This window comes from Hyperolius riggenbachi, chromosome 2 (assembly GCF_040937935.1).
Source record: "Hyperolius riggenbachi isolate aHypRig1 chromosome 2, aHypRig1.pri, whole genome shotgun sequence".
Lineage (NCBI taxonomy): Eukaryota > Metazoa > Chordata > Amphibia > Anura > Hyperoliidae > Hyperolius > Hyperolius riggenbachi.
Window position 1 is genome coordinate 30,439,770 of NC_090647.1, and position 17,199 is coordinate 30,456,968.

A 17,199-nucleotide genomic window follows, 5' to 3' on the forward strand; every position below is an offset into this window, starting at 1 on the left:
GAGATTTACATGGGAATGACAGCAGTGCTGGCACTGAGAGAGGCACATCATCCTCCAGCCTCCCACAGCAGCTCTCAGCCTAACTCTACAGCAAGCTTCCTCACTGTATCTCCACAGAGGAGGACATCTGTGGGCCAAATATATGTGTGCAGGAGACACAACCCCAACACACCTCCAATCACACCTCCTACTGCCACTCCCACATCACACCTGCAGCCACGCCTTTATTACACCTCCAGCTACTCCTTCATCACACCTCCAGCCACGCCTTCATCACACCTCCAGCCTCCCACGGCATGTCTCGGCCTGACTCTACAGCAAGCTTCCTCGCTGTATCTCCATGGAGGAGGACATCTGTGAGCCAAATATATGTATGCGGGAGACACGACCCCAACACGCCTCCAATCACACCTCCTCCTGCCACTCCCACATCACACCTGCAGCCACGCCTTTATTACACACCCAGCTACTCCTTCATCACACCTCCTGCCAGACCTCCAGTCACACCTCCAGCCACACCTCCAGCCACGCCTTCATCACACCTCCAGCCACACCTCCATCACACCTCCAGCCACGCCTTCATCACACCTCCAGCCACGCCTTCACGCCTTCATCACACCTCCAGCCTTCCACGGCAGCTCTCGGCCTGACTCTACAGCAAGCTTCCTCGTTGTATCTCCACAGAGGAGGACATCTGTGAGCCAAATATATGTGTGCAGGAGACACGACCCCAACAAGCCTCCAATCACACATTCTTCACACCTACAGCCACGCCTTCATCACATCTCCAGCCACTCCTTCATCACATCTCCAGCCACGCCTTCACCACACCTCCATCCTCCTACAGCAGCTCTCAGCCTAACTCTACAGCAAGCTTCCTCACTGTATCTCCACGGAGGAGGACATCTGTGAGCCAAATATATGTGTGCAGGAAACACGACCCCAACACGCCTCCAATCACGCAATCATCACACCTACAGCCACGCCTCCATCACACATCCAGCTACACCTTCACTGCACCTCCAGTCACGCCTTCAGTACACCTCCAGCCACGCCTTCATTACACCTCCTGCCACGCCACGCCTTCATCACACCTCCTGCCACGCCTTCATCACACCTCCTGCCATACCTTCTTTACACCTCCAGCCACGCCTTCATCACACTTCCAGCCACGCCTTCATTACACCTCCAGCCACGTCTTCAGTACACCTCCAGCCACACCTTCATTACACCTACAGCCACGCCTTCATTACACCTACAGCCACGCCTCCATCACACATCCAGCTACACCTTCACTGCACCTCCAGCCACGCCTTCATCACACCTCCAGCCACGCCTTCATTACACCTACAGCCACACCTCCATCATGCCTCCAGCCACACCTTCTTCCCACCTCCAGCCACACCTTCATCACACCTCCAGTCACACCTTCATCCCATCTCTAAGTGCCCCATCTAATGCCTAGCCCTTACCCTCCTCCAAGTGCCTAACCAACCCCCCACCTAAAGCAAAGCCCCCCCCCCCCCCCCGCCCACTTCCCTCTCTCCCTGTTAGTTCCTAAAATTAACCCCCTCCCCACCTCATGCCTATTCCATACCCCTCTAGGTGCCTAAAACCACCCTACCAGTGCCTAACCCTAACCCCCCCTTCCCCAAGTGCCCAAAATGCGGAAACTACCCCCCCCCCCCCCCTCCAGCCTTTCTAAGTGCCTAAATGAATCTCCAACCTAATACCTATCCCTAACACCCATCCCCCCGTAAGTGCCTAAAACAAACCTCCTAACCCCATGCCCTCATGGCCGCTAGTTGTAGCCGATTGCCTCCGATCACCTAGAACCATTAATTTCTAAGTAGTAGCTGCATTGGGTGCCCAAATGGCCTGATCCGATATTTCCTCCTTGTTCCCAGCGCTCTGTGTGATTGGACACACGACATACAGATATACAGATATCTCTGCACTTGCTCCAGTGGCGAGCCTTCCCCTTGGCGTGTGAGGAGTCAGTCTGGATGCGCTGGCTGTTTTACAGTTGTGAGGAATCCAAACTTGTGGCGCCAGCACTGCGAGCTGCATCTCTGTAACATCATCTCCCCTGAGATCTCCATCACATGGGCAGACGCACGGCGGACAGGGAGACCAGCGCACAGGTCTGGTGATCACTAACAGAGTGAGAGTAACTTAATTCAGCACAGAGGAGGAATGGAAAAGTCTAGTCTATTGAATATGGCATCCTCTTTGCTCCAAATATGTTTGCTCTATGAAATTAAAGGACAACTGAAGTGAGAGTGATATGGAGGCTAACATATTTATTTCCTTTTAAACAATACCAGTTGCCTGCCAGCCTTGCTGGTCTATTTGGCTGCAGTAGTGTCTGAATCACACCAGAAACAAGCATGTAGCTAATCATGTCAGATCTGACAATAATGTCAGAAACACCTGATCTGCTGCATGCTTGTTCAGGGGCTATGGCTAAAACTATTAGAGGCAGAGGATCAGCAGGACAGCCAGTCAATGTGCATTATTTAAAAGGACATAAACATGTCAGCCTCCATATCCCTCTCCCCTCGGGTTCCCTTTAAAGGGAACCAGAGACGAAGCACCCTTGTGTATTTTACCATATATATCAGTGGGAACATTAGAGAAAACACTTACCATGCTCTCTGTTTCATGCTCACTGCTAAAAGTGTCTGTTATCAGCTGTGATAAGAATCCCGGACTGAGCATTCAGTTTGGCTTTGCAGGGAATAATTATAGCTGAGTCATTATAGCAGAGCCACAAGGGGGCAGGCTTGGGCTTGAAAAGACACCAGAGAAGACAGACTCAGCTATAATCTTTCCGTAGCAAAGCCAGACTGAATGCTCAGTCGGGGATTCTTATCAGAGGTGATCACAGTCAGATTAAACAGAGAACAATGAAACAAAGAGCAGATTAGGTGTTTACTGTCATGTTCCCACTGATTTATAAGGTAAAATATAAGAGGGTGCTTCATCTCTGGTTCTCTTTACAGCTGGCCATTGATTAAAAAACTACCCTGTGCAAGAGCCTGCAATGCAAGGCTCTCCATCACTGCTCAGCAGGTGGTAAGGTAAAGGGAACCTGATGTGAGGGCTGGTGCACAACAAGAGCGCTTCTGAGTGCTTTTAAAAACGCTAGTGCTTTGAAAAACATTTGGCTAATGTATCTGAATGGGATGGAGCACACCAGAGCGATGTGATTTTCTCCCAAACGCAAACTCAGGTCCTGCAGCATCTCTGCGCTTTTCTGAGGCGATCCAGCCTCAATGTTACGTATAGGAAAGTGGAAAATCGCTCTGAAAAGCGCTAGATCAGAGCGATTTTCCAAACGTTTTTGTTACAGAAGCTGTTCAGTTACAGCCCTACTGTATCAAAAAATAAAGAACGCTACGTCAAAACGCTCCAAAAATCGCTAGGCGTGATTACAAAATTGTTCTGCACATGCCTGGAATCTCCTAGAAAAATCACTTCAAAAAGCGATGAGCATTTGCGATTACATTAAAGCTTTTTGGTGTGCACTGCCCCTAAGAAGAGTAGGGAGGCTGCCATATTTATTTCCTTTTAACCCCCTTGGCGGTATGAAAAATAGTCTTTTTTAAAAAAAAAAATTTTTAAATCATGTAGCGAGCCCAGGGCTCGCTACATGATAGCCGCTGCACAGCGGCATCCCCCCAGCCCCGCCGATCGCCTCCGGCGATAGGCGATCAGGAAATCCCGTTCAAAGAACGGGAATTCCTGGAGGGCTTCCCCCGTCGTCATTGGGAGACCCGATCCCCCCCTTGGCGCTGCCTGGCACTGATTGGCACGCGCCGCACCGGATAGCGGCGATCGGGCGTGCGGCGGCGGCGATCGGGGTGCTGGCCCAGCTAGCAAAGTGCTAGCTGCGTCCAGCAAAAAAAAAATTATTTAAATCGGCCCAGCAGGGCCTGAGCGGCACCCTCCGGCGGCTTACCCCGTGTCACACACGGGGTTACCGCTAAGGAGGTTAAACAATACCAGTTGCCTGGCAGCCCAACTGGTCACTTTGGCTGAAGTAGTATCTGAATAACACACCTGGAACAAGCATGCCGCTAATGCAGTCACATTTCAGTCAGAAATATTTGACCTGTTCAGGGTCTATGGCCGAGCTGGGACAGTGAAGAGGAGGGAAGGAGAAGCTGTGGACAGGTAAAATGGCAACAAGCTGCCCCTACATGCTGCACGGCCCAGGGGGGGGGAGGGGGGCAGCACTGGGAAATCCTGCAGGTGCGCACAGATTGTCAATAGATGTCACTCTAACTGGAGTGCGGAGGGATTGGATCAGATAGATCCCTTTCGGATAAAATAATGATCAGAGATGGATCTATCTGTTGGTCATATAGATCAGTATATGCCCACCTTTATAGTTGAGGTGGAACATAAGTCAGCTGAGATAACGCATGACATGAGTTTTTGTGACGCGACCCCAGAGTGACCGCTACCCTCCGCCACAAACAGCAAGCCCAAGGCGGCAGCCAGCGCCGTAAAACTCCGCTCAGCCTTTCATGTTCCCATCCCACCCAGCGAGGGACAGACAAGCGGAACTGATGAGCGAACGGACCACACATCATCCCATCCATGTGCCGAAGCCAAGAACGCAAGAACGCCGTACACCGCGGCCCGACATCGCTCGCTACATCGCAGGACTCTCCTAAATATAGAGCCGCCCCTGGATCTTATCAGAGCATTCCACACAGACATGCTTCCTCCCAGCACACTCGCATCGTCTGCTACTCCAACCTCACTGCAGTCACTTCAGGAGGTAGTAACTTCATTTTCATGACACACACTACTGCATACTGCTTACAAAGAACAACGCTGTTTAACCACTTCAGCACTAAGGTTTTTCGCCTTAAGGACCAGAGCAATTTTCACCTCTCATCACTCCTCCCATTCATTGGCCAATAACTTCATCACAACTTATCACAAGGAAATGATTTATATCTTGTTTTTCGCCAACAATCAGGCTTTCTTTGGGTGGTACATTTTGCTAAGATTGATTGTATTCTAAATGCATTTTAATGGGAACAATAAGAAAAAAAATGGGAGAATTCATTATTTCAGCCATTACAGTTTTAAAATAAAATGCCTTATGCTAGGCATACACCTAGCCAATTATGCGCCGGATCGAGCCGCTGGCTAGATGCCGGCGCACCCCCGCTCGTCCGCGCGGATCGATCCCCGCTCATCCCCGCCGGCTCTCCTTATCACCCGCTCGATTCCCCGCTATTGTCCACCGGCGGGGATCGAGCGGGGAATCTATCCGGCAGGTCATCGGACCTGTCGGATATTATCAATTGAGCCATCAGCGGCTCGATTGATAAGGACTGGAAATGCCGTGTATGCCCAGCATTAGGCCCAGTGCACACCAAAAACCTCTAGCAGATCTGCAAAACGCTAGAGGTTTTTGAAGCAGATTTCAGAGCTATTCTAGGCATGTTTAGAGTCGTTTTCTAAACATGCCTATTGGTTTTGGAGCGTTTTTGTGTATCAGATTACAAATATTGTTACAGTAAACCTGTTACTGAACAGCTTCTGTAACAAAAACGACTGGAAAACCGCTCTGATCTAGCGTTTTTCAGAGCGGTTTTCCACTTTCCTATATTTTAACATTGAGGCAGAAACGCCTTGGAAATCTGAGGCAGGGGTCACACTTGACGGCTTTCGTGCGTGTTTTCTGCACAGAAAAACTGACTTCAACTGAGAACTCATGTTAATCAATAAGCAATTTCACACTTAAATGCAGATTTCGCATGCAGAAAAAAAACTGACATCTTGCGCAATTTGTCAGTTTTCTCTATAAATTACATTAGCTGCTGTAAGGCAGGGGTCACACTTGTCTTTCAGTTTTCTGAAAAGTGTAGAAACTGAAAGACAAGTGTGACCCCTGCCTCAAAAATGCTGCAGCCTCCGAGTTTGCGTTTGAACTGCTCTGGTGCGCACCATCCCATTCACTTTCATTAGCCAAACGGTTTTCCCCCTGCAAGCATTTCAAAAACCGCTTCAGAACCGCTCTTGTGAGCACCAGCCCACACTGTGGATAAAAGCCACACATTTTATTTCTCCATTTGTCCAGATTGTTAAACGTTTAGAATATGTCCCTAGTGCAATGTATGGCAACATTTGGAAATAAAGGTGCATTTTTTCCATTTTCCGTCACTATTTACAAGTCCTTATTTGAAAAAATAGCAGTAATATACCCTCATGACATACATACAAAAAATGTAAGTCCCTAACGTAATTATTTATGTATTATTATACAAGTGTTTTATTTTGGTAACTATGGGAGGGGAGGTAATAGGCTAATTAATGGGGTATTTTATGTATTGTTGTTTAATGTTATGTATGCAGGTGTAATTTTACACGGGAGCGCGCACAACAGCAATTGTGGCGAGATACGTATATCTATGCACCTGGAGCTAAGATGAAGTCTCCGGGTCGTAGATATACTGTAGCAAATACATTAAGTGGTTAAAAGACCACTATAGCAAAAAAAATGTGTAACATTTAAATTGAAATACATGTAAACACATACAAATAAGAAGTATGTTTCTTCCAGAGTAAAATGAGCTATACATTACTTTTCTGCTATGTTGGTATCCCTTACAGTAAGCAGTAGAAATCTGACAGAACTGACAGGCTTTTAACTAGTCCATCTCTTCATGGTTGACTGTCAGTATTTCATTTATTCTTTACAAAAGCACTCACTGGAAAGGATCTGTACAAAGATACAGCCTACCCATCCCGCCTCCAAACATACACTCACCTGTTTGCACACTATTCTAGCAGTTGGACTGAGCAACTGCCGTTCACTCAGTGCTTTTGAAAATAAAGAAAAACCCTGAGAATCACCCATGAGGAGATGGGCTAGTCCAAACCCTGTCAGATTCCTACTACCCACTGTAAGTGACAGCAACATTTTACTTTGGGAGGAATACCATTTTTATATATGTGTTTTCATGTGTTTTACATTTTACAATTTTTCACGATAGTAGCTGACCTGTAGCTATGGTAACAAGTATACTGAACAGTAGTGATGAGCAAGAAATCACCTAATGTGCAAACAAGCTCTACCCAGGAGGCTGACACGGGGTTTAGCAAATCCTAGATTCCAGTAGCTGCAGCAGTGGTGCTAGCAGGTCAGTGATTTGTTGGCTCCAACTACCCCTCCAAGGTGAAGCTAACTGGCTCATCTTCAGTGTTCTGGCCCTCCAGATCTCTCAACTGCCTGTATAACTGGCTAACCACTTTCCCAGGAGCCAGCAGACAGCAATACGATAAACTGTTTTTCTTAGGCAACAATTTACATTTAAAGTGGACCTGAACTCATGCACAAGACAGAAGGAAAACACAGATAAATGCACCCTGTAAGTATTTAGAGAGTTTACCCTGTCTAATTCCTGCTCATCTGTGACTAATCACCACTGTAATTTGATCTCTCAGCTGTGTCCCCTGGCTGCCTCGCAAGAGCAGCTAATTTGTAAACACAGGATGTTAACCCTATGTCTGCTTCCATGAAAGCAGGAGGTAGGCACACTGCAGATTTATTGCAGGATTTGTATTAGCCATAACAAAGGAGTTTTTCTTTAAAGGTTATTATGCTGTTGCTTATCTTTTAGAGCAAAGAGGAAGTTCTGAGTTCAGGTCCTCTTTAATACTAAGTATTATGTACACAAAAGGTTACAATACACTTCCCCTACAATTTCCTCTACTTTAAATTTCTATCTGTGCCAATCGTCAGACCTGTATATTTCCAAAACACGTTTATAGGTAATGGAAGATACCACTCATTTTAGAAAAAAACCTTCCTCGCTTCCTGCGTGTTCGAATGAAGCCCCTTCTTGTTTAATAAAATACCGTAATTACCATGTAAACAGATGCAACAAATCTGACAATTTTCCACAACATCCACATCTTAGATTATGATAATACAATGAATATATATAACTGAGCAGGCAAGTCCCCCACCTAAAGATTAGGCAGCATATTACCACTAAACGCTATTTCAGGCTATAATAAGGCAGTATTTGCAACAAAACTTTTGGAACCATAGCCTTCTATCATGCTGCCCCTAACCTTTGGAACGCCAAGACAGCTCCAACCTCGAAGGCATTTTATTAAAAACAAAAAAATCGATTGGAAATCAGATCAGACATGTTGGACATAATCAAATTGCATCATGTGCACCAGTTATCAGATCCCTGCCCTGTGCTGTTGTCAGATCCCTGCCCTGTGCTGTTATCAGATCCCTACCCTGGGCTGTTATCAGATCCCTACCCTGGGCTGTTATCAGATCCCTGCCCTGCTATCAGATCCTCGCCCTGCGCAGTTATCAGATCCCTGCCCTGCTATCAGATCCCTGCGCTGTTATCAGATCCCTGCCCTGTTATCAGATCCCTGCCCTGTTATCAGATCCCTGCTCTGCGCTGTTATCAGATCCCTGCCCTGCGCTGTTATCAGATCCCTGCCCTGCGCTGTTATCAGATCCCTGCCCTGCGCTGTTATCAGATCCCTGCCCTGCGCTGTTATCAGATCCCTGCCCTGGGCTGTTATCAGATCCCTGCTCTATGATGTTATCAAATCCCTGCTCAAAGATGTTATCAGATCCCTGCCCTGCTCTGTACTCAGATCCCTGCCCTGCGCTGTTTTCAGATCCCTGCCCTGAGCTGTTCTCAGATCCCTGCCCTGAGCTGTTCTCAGATCCCTGCCCTGAGCTGTTATCAGATCCCTGCCCTGTTATCAGATCCCTGCCCTGTTATCAGATCCCTGCCCTGTGCTGTTGTCAGATCCCTGCCCTGTTATCAGATCCCTGCCCTGGGCTGATATCAGATCCCTGCCCTGGGCTGTTATCAGATCCCTGCCCTGGGCTGTTATCAGATCCCTGCTCTATGATGTTATCAGTTCCCTGCTCTATGATGTTATCAGATCCCTGCTCTATGATGTTATCAGATCCCTGCCCTGAGCTGTTCTCAGATCCCTGCCCTGTTATCAGATCCCTGCCCTGTGCTGTTGTCAGATCCCTGCCCTGTTATCAGATCCCTGCCCTGGGCTGTTATCAGATACCTGCCCTGGGCTGTTATCAGATCCCTGCCCTGGGCTGTTATCAAATCCCTGCTCTATGATGTTATCAGATCCCTGCTCTATGATGTTATCAGATCCCTGCTCTATGATGTTATCAGATCCCTGCCCTGCGCTGTTCTCAGATCCCTGCCCTGAGCTGTTCTCAGATCCCTGCCCTGTTCTCAGATCCCTGCCCTGTTATCAGATCCCTGCCCTGCGCTGTTATCAGATCCCTGCCCTGTTATCAGATCCCTGCCCTGCGCTGTTATCAGATCCCTGCCCTGGGCTGTTATCAGATCCCTGCCCTGGGCTGTTATCAGATCCCTGCCCTGTTATCAGATCCCTGCCCTGGACTGTAAGCAGATCCCTGCCCCAAGCTGTTATCAGATCCCAGTCCAGTTACTGCACTCCTGTCCTGTTATCCTATATCTCTGTGCTGTTATCATATATCTGTGTCCTGTTATAAGAGAGCTGTTCCCCTATGATAGTGCTGTAGCCACATCAGTGCTGTCCTCCATTATCAGATTCCTGTCCGATTATTACACTCCTGTCCTTTTATCATGTAACACTGAGCTGTTATCATATATCTCTGAGCTGTTATCAGTCAGCTGTTCCCCTATGAAAGTGCTGTCCCCCTTCATCAGTGTTGTCCCCCATTATTAGTCCCCAGTCGTGTTATTGCACTCCTGTACTGTTATCATATACGGTAACATGGAGCAGTTAACCCATATCTCTGAGCTGTTATCAGTGAGCTGTTCCCCTATGACAATGCTGTCACCCTATCAGTGTTGCGCTCCCCCTGTTATCAGATCCCAGTCCTGCTAACCTATATCTCTGAGCTGTTATCATATATCTCTGACCTATCATCACATATCTCTGCCCTGTTATCACATATCTCTTTCCTGTTATCCTATATCTCTGAGCTGTTATCATACATCTCTGTCCTGTTATCCTATATCTCTGAGCTATCATCACTTATCTCTGTCCTGTTATCATATATCTCTGAGCTGTTATCACATATCTCTGTCCTGTTATCATATATCTTAGAGCTATCATCACATATCTCTGCCCTGTTATCACATATCTCTGTCCTGTTATCACATATCTCTGCCCTGTTATCACATATCTCTGTCCTGTTATCATATATCTCTGAGCTGTTACCATATATCTCTGAGCTATCATCACATATCCCTGCCCTGACATATCTCTGCCCTGTTAATATATCTCTGAGCTGTTATCTTATATCTCTGCCCTGTTATCACATATCTCTGAGCTATCATCACATTTCTCTGTCCTGTTATCACATAACTCTGTCATGTTATCTCTGAGCTGTTATCATACATCTCTGAGCTGTTATCACGTATCTCTGTCCTGTCACATATCTCTGTCCTGTTATCTCTGAGCTGTTATCACATACCTCTGTCCTGTTACCATATATCTCTGTCCTGTTATCATATATCCCTGAGCTATCATCATATATCTCTCCCGTTATCACATATCTCTGAGCTATCATCATATATATCACCCCTGTTATCACATATCTCTGTCCTGTTATCTCTGAGCTGTTATACATCTCAGTCCGGTTATCACATAGCTGTGTACTGTTATCACATATCTCTGCCCTGTTATCACATATCTCTGTCCTGTTATCTCTGAGCTGTTATCATATATCTCTGTCCTGTCATCATATATCTCTGAGCTATCAACACATTTCTCTGTCCTGTTATCACTAATCTCTGTCCTGTTATCATATACATCTGCCCTATTATCACATATCTCTGTCCTGTTATCATATATCTCTGAGCTATCATCACATATCTCTGTCCTGTTATTACATATCTCTGTCCTGTTATTATATATATATATCTGACCTGTTATCACATATATCTGTCCTGTTATCATATCTCTGAGCTATCATCACACATCTCTGCCCAGTTATCACATACCTCTGTCCTCCTGTTATCTCTGAACTGTTATCATACATCTCTGTCCTGTTATTACATGTATCTGATTATCACATATCTCTGTCCTGTTATCACAAATCTATGTCCTGCTATCATATATCTCAGTCCTGTTATCATATAACACTGAGCTGTTATCACATATCTCTCCCGTTATCATACATCTCTATCCTGTTATATCTGAGCTGTTATCACATATCTCTCCCCTGTTATCACATATCTCTCCCCTGTTATCACATATGTCCTGTTATCAGTGATCTGTCCCCCTATGACAGGTAGTAGCAGGGTGGGTACTCACGGGGTCTGGCTCTGGCTTGCGTGTGGCCGGCTATGGCGAGCAGCAGGAGGAGGGCGAGCTCTGAGGGGGACATGGTGGCTTCCAGGTGCAGCTCCGGCTCTCGCTGCCTTCCCAGCTCTAACCCGGGGCTATAAGAGCTCTGCGAGGAGAGTCAGCAGGACACAACTACGTCAAGATCCCCCCGAAGAGAGCTGCATGGCCAGCCTGTCAGCAAGGGCGCCCCCTATGGGGGGATGACAGGAGCTGCAACAGCCTCTCTGCAACATTGCTGATTAATAAACCAAAACTAACAGAGATTATCACTGGCACAAAACTTCATCTCAACACGCCATACCACCTTGGTTATTCAATCTCACCACTTTCATGTAGTTACTAGTATAAAGGTGGCCACACACCATACAATTTTTTTAAATATCTGTTCAATTTAAGAATTGCAATCAATTTTTCTGACTGATTGTAACATTTCAAAAATATGACCAATGTACCACACACCTATGTTCAATTTTTCCCCACTTATGATAAAAATGATTGGAAACTCAGAGAAAATTGCTAGTGTGTGTATAATAAAAAATTAACAATCCAACACACGCCATACAATCTTTAGAAAGATTGAAGAAAATTATCTGGCATTCCGGATCGATTAAAATCGAAGAAAACGGGAAATACGATCGGATTTTTCAGTTTAATGAAAAAAAGCTTTTGATTTTTTTGGGAGATCTGATCGTTTTTATCGAATTAACGTAAAATCGGATCATTTTATTGTATCATGTGTGGCCACCAAAGGGACACTGTAGGGGGGTCGGGGGAAAATGAGCTGAACTTACCCGGGGCTTCTAATGGTCCCCCGCAGACATCCTGTGCCCCACAGCCACTCACCGATGCTCCGGCCCCGCCTCCGGTTCACTTCTGGAATTTCCGACTTTAAAGGGGAACTGAAGAGAGAGGTATATGGAGGCTGTCATGTTTATTTCCTTTTAATCAATACCAGTTGCCTGGCAGCCCTGCTGGTCTATTTCTCTGCAGTAGTATCTGATTAAAACCAGAAACAAGCATGCAGCTAGTCTTGTCAGATCAGACTTATAAGTCTGAACCACTGAAACACCTGATCTGCTGCATGCTTGTTCAGGGGCTATGGCTAATAGTATTAGAGGCAGAGGATCAGCAGGGCTGCCAGGCAACTGGTATTGTCTAAAAGGAAATAAACAGGACAGCCTCCATATACCTCTCTCTTCAGTTCCCCTTTAAAGAGACTCTGTAACATTAAAAAGATCCCCTGGGGGGTACTCACCTCGGGTGGGGGAAGCCTCCGGATCCTAATGAGGCTTCCCACGCCGTCCTCTGTCCCACGGGGGTCTCGCCGCAGCCCTCCGAACAGCGGCGACTGTGCCGACTGTCAGTTCAATATTTACCTTTGCTGGCTCCAGCGGGGGCGCTGTGGCGGCTTTCTGTTCCGAACTACACGGAAATACCTGATCTCATTCGGGTCCGCTCTACTGCGCAGGCGCAGGAAACTTGCGCCTGCGCAGTAGAGCAGATCCGACGGCGATCGGGTATTTCCGTGTAGTTCGGAGCCGACAGCCGTCAGAGCGCCTGCGCAGGAGCCAGGAAGGTAAATATTGACGTCACCGCTGCACGGACTCCACGGAGGGCTGCAGCGAGACCCCTGACAGATGGAGGACGGCGTGGGAAGCCTCATTAGGATCCGGAGGCTTCCCCCACCCGAGGTGAGTACCCCCCAGGGGATCTTTTCATGTTACAGATCCTCTTTAAAGTCTGAAAACCACTGCGCCTGCACGCCCGTGTCCTCGATCCCGCTGATGTTACCAGGAGCGCACTGCACAGGCCTAGTATGGTCTGAGTCTGCGCAGTATGCTGCTGGTGACATCAGCGGGAGCGAGGACACGGCAACGCAGGCGCAGTGGTTTTCAGACTTTAAAGTCAGAAATTCCAGAAGTGAACCGGAGGCGGGGCCGGAGCATCGGTGAGCGGCTGTGCGGGCACAGGATTTCTGCGGGGGACCATTAGAAGCCCAGGGTAAGTTCAACTCATTTTCCCCCGACCCCCCTACAGTATCCTTTAAGAGCTTATCCAATCAATCATTCCAGGTATTTTCAATCTGTTGGCTCTTATACTACATAGATTTGGTAAATCTGTACAACCAAGATTGTATGGTGTGTGTTAAGCTTAAAGGTGGCCACGCACGATACAATAAAATGATCCGATTTTACAGCAATTCGATAAAAACAATCGTATCTCCCGGAAAAATAGAAAGCTTTTTTTCATTTGACTGAAAAATCAGATCGGATTTCCCGTTTTTTTTTTTTTTTTCAATTTATTTCGATCCGCAATTCCAGATATTTCTCTTCAATTTCTACTAAAGATTGTATGGTGTGTGTTGGAGTGTCAATTTATTAATATACACACACTAGCAATGTTCTCTGAGTTTGCAATCGTTTTTATCATCATTGGGGGAAATTGAACATACGTGTGTGTGGTACATTGGTCATATTTATGAAATGTTACAATCGGTCAGAAAAATTGTTTGCAATTCTTAAATTGAACAGATATTTAAAAAAATTGTATGGTGTGTGGCCACCTTTAGTCGTTACAAACTACAGAGAAACTGATTTCATCTCACATGTCTTTCTTACATTACACAGAGGCTCTGGTGGGACTACAAGTCCCAGCTTGTACAGCAGGCACACCTGTAGCAGCTATCACATCTATACTGTACAATTATGAAGCTTTTTGCTGGACCATCACTGCTGGAAACTAATGGGGAACAAGAACTGTCCTGGCAGATCAGTTCGGGACATAATCGGTGTTATTTGCTCAAATCAAATGATAACAAACAATTGCGCCATTCAAACAACTCACATCTGCAGGCGGCTATATTTGTTTCCTTTTAAACAATACCAGTTGCCTGGCAGCACTGCTGATCTCTTTGGCTGCAGTAGTGTCTAAATCACTCACCTGAAACCAGCATGCAGCAAATCCAGTCAGACTTAAGTCAGAAACATCTGATCTCCATGCTTGTTCAAGGTCTATGGCTACAAGAGGCAGATGATCCGCTGGACAGCCAGGCAATCTGTATTGTTTAAAAGGAAATATATATGGCAGCCTCCATTATCCCTCTCACGTCAGGTGTACTTTAAAGGAGTACTGTAATGAAAAAAAAAAATGAGTTTAAAGAGGAACTCCAGTGGAAATAATGTAATAAAAAGTGCTTCATTTTTACAACAATTATGTATAAATGATTTAGTCAGTGATTGCCCATTGTAAAATATTTCCTCTCCCTGATTTACATTCTGACATTTATCACGTCGTGGCATTTTTACTGCTGGCAGGTGATGTCAGCGGAAGGAGGTGCTGCTTGCTTTTTTTGGCAGTTGGAAACAGCTGTACACAGCTATTTCCCACAATGCAATGAGGTTCACAGACAGGAAACTGCCAGGAGTACCACGGTCCTCAGAGTTTCTTGTGGGAGGGGTTTCACCACAATATCAGCCATACAGCACCCTCTGATGATCTATTTGAGAAAAGGGAAATATTTCTCGTGGGAAAGGGGGTATCAGCTACAGATTGGGATGAAGTTCAATTCTTGGTTATGGTTTCTATGGTTTCTATGGGTGTGGATGGTGTAATGGTTAAGGGTTCTGTTCAGTAAGCCAGCACCTATTCAGTAGGAGACCTTAGGCAAGTCTCCCTAACACTGTCTGCTACTGCCTATAGAGCGCATTCTAGTGGCTGTAGCTCTGGCTCTTTGAGTCCGCCAGGAGAAAAGCGCGGTATAAATGTTATGTGTCTTGTCTCATCTTTAACTTACCTGGGGCTTCTACTGGCCCCCTGCAGACCTCCTGTGCCCGCACCGGGACACGGCAACTGGCATGTTACCTGATACATTGGTGCACGCAAGCTGGCATGTCACCTGACCTGCATCGAATCAGGTGGCACGTCTGCTTCCATGCAAGGAGGGCACTGAAAAGCCGCTAGGAAGACTACAAAATGTCTCCAGAGGCTCAGTAAGTATCTGAATGCCTTTAAACCTGCCCAAAATAACAGTACCTGTTATCCCTTCTGGCATGCCGGTTAGTTGAGACTTCCGGTTGCCTGAGTTCAAGATAACAGGGACTTTGCTATAAAATGCCCATAGGAAAGCAGTACTGCAGGCTCAGGTAAACACGACACAGAATATGGAAGTACAGACTTGCCAGGCGGGCAGCAAGCAATGCTACCAATGCGTTCATTGTAAATATATATTTTTCTACTAAAAAATGTGTTTGATTGACTCTAAACTTTATTACCATCCTTTAAATTGATACATTACTAATTTTAAAATATTCATATGAAGGAAAATGAACCAGGACAGAAAGGACCAGTGTGGTTTGAATTCTAAAACACCACATTTTTCTAATGAAGTCTTTAAGGTATACGCGATTAGGGTTGTGGCAGGGGTGTGGTTAGAGGTGTGTCAGGGGCGTGGCTTAAGTGTCCCTCTTTCTCATCTCAAAATGTTGGGAGGTATGACTAAGGGTACGGAGGTAAAACATTTTCTGCTCTCTGCACCATTGTTTTTAATGACTGCATCTGCTCAGCCACTGATAAGGAGTCATACAAAGTTTTGTAGAAAAAGATTTGTAGACAGACCTTATTCAGTGTGCAGCAGGGTCTTGTGTACAGGGCCACGCCCCCAACCTCTCTACCCCTCCCCAAGTGCTGTGTACTGCAGTAATGCTGGAGAAGTCTGCAGAGCCAGTTCTGCTCCAGACTGAGTGTATTAAGCTGTGGCTGGGTGCACACTTGTCTGTCAGTATTCTGTATGTGTTTTCTGCACACCATGCAGGGCCGGGCCTAGGCAGAGGCGAGAGAGGCTCCAGCCTCAGGGCGCAGTGTAGGAGGGGGCGCAGGCTGAGGCAGAGGCGAGAGAGGCTCCAGCCTCAGGGCGCAGTGTAGGAGGGGGTGCACAACTCACTCAGCTAACATTCCCCTATTGTGTTTGAAGCAACGAGAAGTAAGAAAAGGAGATGCATGGCATTGTCTGCAGGCCAGATAACTAGAGATTAAGGTGTTGGGGGCCCTGGGGCGCCGTCTAATAGCAATCATAGCAATCAGTGAGTGACGGCTGGAGTGGGAGGGATGGAGGGGCGCACTTTGGTGTCTCAGCTTTGGGTGCAGGAGGACCTTGTCCCGGCTCTGACACCAATGTGTGTCTGTATGTGTGAAAACATGCATGTTTTAACACAGAAACTAACGTAATTGAAAGAGAAAGTGCTCACTTCACTGCTGTCTGATCTGATGTTTTGTTCTGCATGGAGATTGGAGAAATCACATTCAAGTGTGCACTACTAGCCAACTGAATAACATTGGTTCTCAGTTTACTTGTGCAGAAAGCAGGGGAGGGGGCCCAGTGATTTCTAGTTACGCCTCTGAATGCGTTATCTCAGGGCGGTGACGCCATTCTGTACATCAGCTGTTTTTATTAGGGGATTTCCACACCAAATAAGTGCCAGCGAATAGGGATTTTGGAGAGACTGAATTTTCGCAAGTGATGCAATTTTCACAGCGCTTTTTCTTTTATATAATTGTTACTAACCTCCCCTTCCTCCAATAATGTGTTTTAAAGAGACACTGAAGCGAGAATAAATCTCGCTTCAGACCTCATAGATAGCAGGGGCATGTGTGCCCCTGCTAAAACGCCACTATCCCGCGGCTAAACGGGGGTCCCTTACCTCCCAAATCCCCTCTGTGCAGCCGGGGAGCGCTTCCGCATTCAGGCAGGGCTAATGGCCGCAGCCCTGCCCCACGCGCGTCTGTCAGCGCGTATCTCCGCCTCTCCCCACCCCTCTCAGT

At 46.6% G+C, this 17,199-nt stretch overlaps 1 protein-coding gene across 1 annotated transcript in view; it reads right to left on the reverse strand.

Annotated features, from left to right (window-relative positions):
- The window catches only part of CHRDL2 (chordin like 2), a 94,411-nt gene extending 82,933 nt beyond the window's left edge, over window positions 1-11,478 (reverse strand). The window contains exon 1 of the mRNA XM_068264653.1: window positions 11,350-11,478. Within this exon, the coding sequence (XP_068120754.1) occupies window positions 11,350-11,422 (73 nt within the window). The 5' untranslated portion in view covers window positions 11,423-11,478. The remainder of the gene's footprint in view (window positions 1-11,349) is intronic.
- Window positions 11,479-17,199: the final 5,721 nt, after the last annotated feature.